The sequence below is a fragment of the Nicotiana tabacum genome, chromosome 23 (assembly GCF_000715075.1).
Source record: "Nicotiana tabacum cultivar K326 chromosome 23, ASM71507v2, whole genome shotgun sequence".
In the NCBI taxonomy this organism is placed as follows: Eukaryota; Viridiplantae; Streptophyta; class Magnoliopsida; order Solanales; family Solanaceae; genus Nicotiana; species Nicotiana tabacum.
Window position 1 is genome coordinate 104,276,675 of NC_134102.1, and position 4,876 is coordinate 104,281,550.

At 36.1% G+C, this 4,876-nt stretch overlaps 1 protein-coding gene across 1 annotated transcript; it reads left to right on the top strand.

The window, feature by feature from the left end:
* The first annotated feature begins 2,183 nt into the window (after positions 1–2,183).
* Positions 2,184–4,174, top strand: LOC107780175 (uncharacterized). The gene has a single exon (XM_016600700.2). The coding sequence runs from the start codon at positions 2,818–2,820 to the stop codon at positions 3,838–3,840; it is 1,023 nt and encodes a 340-aa protein (XP_016456186.2). The 5' UTR covers positions 2,184–2,817; the 3' UTR covers positions 3,841–4,174.
* The last annotated feature ends 702 nt before the right edge of the window (positions 4,175–4,876 follow it).

Sequence of the window (4,876 nt, forward strand, 5' to 3'; positions counted from 1 at the left end):
AGATAACGAACCAAGGCTACGAAGTCTACCACCTCTCCTACTTCTAGTAGGGGCAGTAGAAGGAGCGAGTTCATCTACGATCACAACTTTGCGAGGGTGTGGTATTGATGAAGACATGTTTAACAAAAGAAATACAGAGGAAAGGTACAGAGATATGAAGAAGGACTAAGATAATGGATACAAAAGGAAGAAGGTCTCAAGAAATCAAAAAGTATGAAGTATTTATAAAGAGATACAACCATCGTTAAAAATAGTCATTATGAAGCGTCATAATGGAACCGTTACTTCATGACTAACGTAGCCGCAAAAAAAACCCTAAAAGCGCTGAGAAACTGGAGATCCAGTCATAAAAAGCCACTTGGTATGTGCATTAAATGAATGTGACATACGTCGCATCGATTCTCAAGGAGGCATAATGATACTCGAGAAAACGGTGGCAAAGAATTCCTGCCATAAAACTTACCACTTCCTGAATATTCAGTTGAGAATATTCAGAAAGTGGGGGAGACTATCTGTATTGGTGGAAAAAAGACATGACATGTGGGCTTTCAACAAACTGACGGGGCATGATACGTGGAACATCGATGTAAGGACAAATGGCATTCTTAATTAGACGAATTAAAGAGTGCAGAAAAATGCACGGGAGAAACACCCACGGGGTAAAGGAAGAAACAAGAGCGGAATGAATCAAGGCTGCAAAGAAGGGAAGATACACGAACCTGATGTAAATATAGAAGGGAAATCGGTACAATTACAAGAAATCTTCAGTCATAAATGTTTTCGTTACGGTTAAACATGGTAACGGGCAATCAATACAATTAATACCATTAATGAGCCCAAATTAAGTAAGGGGGTCGTTATAATTGTATGCACCTATATAAGGGTTGACATTTCATTTGTAAAGGTAAGTAACTATTACTATTGAAATCCATACTGTTATTCTTTGCTTTATTCTCCAAGCTTTAAGCCTTAATTCTTGAGAGTGATTATTAGTTCATTTTTTATTTTCTCTATCAATCATTTTGATCCATTCTTCCAAAATCATTGAGAAAGTGAAGTAAATGTTGGTTATCAGTAACCCGATTTTTTCTAAATATTGATTTTGACCGAGAAATCTATTTTTGGTTAAACATCTTCTAAACTTGATATCCAAACAGAGCCCTGTCTCTTTGACAAATTAATCCGTCAGTAAAAGACATCTTTCTGAATTTTATGGAATAATTAAGCATCTTAATTAATTAACAGTACTAGATCTAGTCTACAAACTGTCAAAATTATTGGTATACTAACACTAGTAGTACTTACTACCATTTAGTTAAGGCATCTTGATAGTCCCAAGATAAAGTAAAGGGAATCAAAGCCAGATCTAAAACAAAGGACTGTCCTCACGAGAAGTTCAAGGGCAACTAAAAAGTTTCTTATATACTCCTTCAACTAGTGAGTTAAGAACGACGTTCGAATCCAAATGCAGCCTCAAAACTGTACAAATCATCTTCTATTAATCAATTATAAATTGAATAAAAGAAAATAATCTTATAAAAAAATTTATTGTATTTTATCTATCGCTTTTTACATTATATTTAATTGATTTCTTGTGAACAATGATCATATAATTAAAAATAAAATTTGTAATGGATAATAAAATCTATCTCTTGTCATAATATTTTTTTTTTTTTTTTTTTGTGAATCGTGCTTCATTTTGCGACACTGTGTGCCAATAGAATCTATAACAAAATTTGCACAAAATACTAAATTAGCGGGGAACTTTTTGATAATTATACTAGATTCGTTGGAAGAGAAAATAGTACTATTATGAAGAATAAAAATACATGCAAATAATAATAATTCTTTAAATTAAAAAGAATAAGAGCTTGTTTGGCCATGAAATATTTTTTATTTTTTTTCAAAATCAGTATTTGTCTATAAAATTTTTAATTTTCATTTGAAGATAAATTTTAAACTTTTTTAAAAAATTCAAAAACATAAAAAAAGTTATTTTTCAAAATGATTACTCATAAAAAATGGAGTCTCAAAATCAAAACGGTTCAAGGAACCAAACAAAACAAACAGAAAAGCAAATGGGTGCCATGCCCATAAAATAAGTGGTGAGCCCACTGGTCTTAGCCACCTATTAGTATTACCCACAGTTTATATACAAATGGATGCCCATATACACACACACACACAGTGGATCAAAACGGAAATGTTCTCGAACTATCAACTGACACCTGTCCATTTCCCCTTGATCCGAAAAACCCTCGCCTTCATAACCCTCTCCTTTTTCCTTCTCCTCATTCTTCCGCCACCCCTGTCTCTTTCTCCCCCTCTCTCTCAATTTGCTCAAACATCAAAAGCTTCCTCAAAATAATCAATGATCTTGAATTCTGGTGAGGAAATGTTGGATCTTTTATATGGTGATTCACTTTCCCTCTCAAATCTGCTTGCATAAATATAGGCTAAAACGTAAAGGGTATATTGGTAGTGTATGTATATAACTAATAGTAACTTTTCATACGTATAGTTTTTCACTGATTTGAGCTCGACCCATTTGAGAACTCATGAAATAAGTATCTGGGTTGGTTTTAGTTTTGTGTATTAGTAACTTCTACATAGTTCTTTGTTTTTTGAGGTTTCCCTTTGTCCTTTTGTTTCTTGTATATGTTCGGTGCTCTTTTAGATAATATATTTGTTGTAAGCTCCAGCTAAGTAAGGGATTGAGCTGAGCGAAAATTATTACATCTTAGCGCATCCGTTTTCTTGTTGGTTAGTGGATAACAATTTGGAGGAATTTGGTGAAGTATTGTAAAAGTGGCGAAAATGAGTTTGAGTGCGGCGGAGGATGATTCAACGACGGAAATTCATCTTCCTGCCGACATAAATTGGGAAATGCTCGACAAATCTAAGTTTTTCTTCCTCGGAGCAGCGCTATTTTCGGGTGTCTCTGCAGCACTTTACCCGATTGTGGTGTTAAAGACACGGCAGCAGGTGATAACTACCCAAATTCCTTGTCTAAAAATGGCAGTTTCCATTTTGAGGAATGAAGGATTCAGGGGTTTTTACAGAGGATTTGGTACTTCCCTTACTGGGACAATCCCTGCACGTGCCCTGTACATGGGGGCACTTGAAATGACCAAAAGTAATGTAGGAACTGCCACTGTTCAGCTGGGATTTTCCGAGGCGTCGGCCTCCACTATTGCTAATGCCTCTGCAGGGCTAAGTGCTGCTATGGCTGCTCAATTGGTTTGGACGCCAATTGATGTTGTGAGTCAGAGATTAATGGTACAAGGAAATGGGAATACTTCTTGTTGTAGTGCTGTTAGATTGAAGAATTACAATGGTGGAATCGACGCGTTTAGGAAGATAATTTATAGTGATGGATTGAGAGGATTGTATAGGGGATTTGGTATTTCAATACTGACTTATGCACCTTCAAATGCAGTTTGGTGGGGATCTTACTCTGTTGCACACAGAGTGATTTGGGGTTGTATTGGGTGCTATTGTTGCAAGAAAGATGAGAATGGTTATAGGCCAGATGGGAAAGCAGTGGTGGCTGTTCAAGGGCTAAGTGCTGCAATGGCTAGTGGGGTGTCTGCATTAGTTACAATGCCACTTGACACTGTTAAGACAAGATTACAAGTCCTAGATGGAGAAGGGAATGGTCAGAAATCACCAACAATTTTACAGACTGTGAGGAATTTGGTTAAGGAAGGTGGATTTGCAGCATGTTACAGAGGATTAGGACCAAGGTGGGCATCAATGTCTATGTCTGCAACAACTATGATCACTACCTATGAGTTTCTCAAGCGGCTATCTACCAAGAATCAAGAGAGCTTTGCTTGATGGATAATGTTTCCATTGGGGCAAAAATGGCGGTATGGTGCACTAAGCTCCCGCTGTGCGCGGGGTTCGGAGAAGGGCCGGACGACAAGGTATTATAGTACGCAGCCTTAACCTACATTTCTGTGCAGGTGGTGTTCTGTGTTTTTAACCCCTTTTGCTGTTTTCTTGTTCTTATCTTTTGATGCTGCCATTGGGTGGCCTGCCTAATTGCATACCAACTATGTAAATTTTTGTAAAAAATGTAGCAATATTTGGGTTCATCTTTTATCTTTCATGTTGTCTCATGTCCCACTCTTATCCTATCATTATATTTCAAAAATGATAAGTTTCTGGCTATGTTTGAAGCTTTTTTGCTGTGTATGAATGTGAAAGTGATGCTTGTTTAAATGCTTTTAATTCTTCACATTTCTGTGCTGTGGAAGCTGTGGAACATTTCATGGCTGTTAGTTGTTACCAACTCTCCTCCAGCCCCCAACAAACCCCTGATTGATATTTTTGCCCCCTGGTAAGTGTTAATCAGAGGTGGTCCACAGTTTCAGACATGACTATATGTGCATGAATTTTGGTGCTCGAGCTGTCAATCTAGCATTTGGGGGAAATGGTTTCTTTAGACTCTTGTACCAAGATCTGAGGCCAACATTTTTTTTTTTTTTTTTTAATTACAACCCCTTTAAGTAGAGGGAATTTAAATACAACAACAATCGACTAGATGCCTCAATCCAACTAGGTTGAAGTAGGTTATATAAATTCTCATTACTCATATTGTTTCATAGAGATTTTTCAAGGGCCAACAGTACACGGTTTAAAACGTAGTGGATAGTTTCATAGGAGTACGTATTATTATTATTATTATTATTATTATTATTATTATTATTATTTAACAATATAAATTTTAAAAGAAAGTCAAAGTACACTACATACAACGTGCATATTTACATTTACCTGAAAAGTAGAGACGAAAAATCAGTATTACACTTAAGATTTTGTACGCTGATCAAGAATTCAAGCTATATTATCTAGGATTGAGTTAATTGGT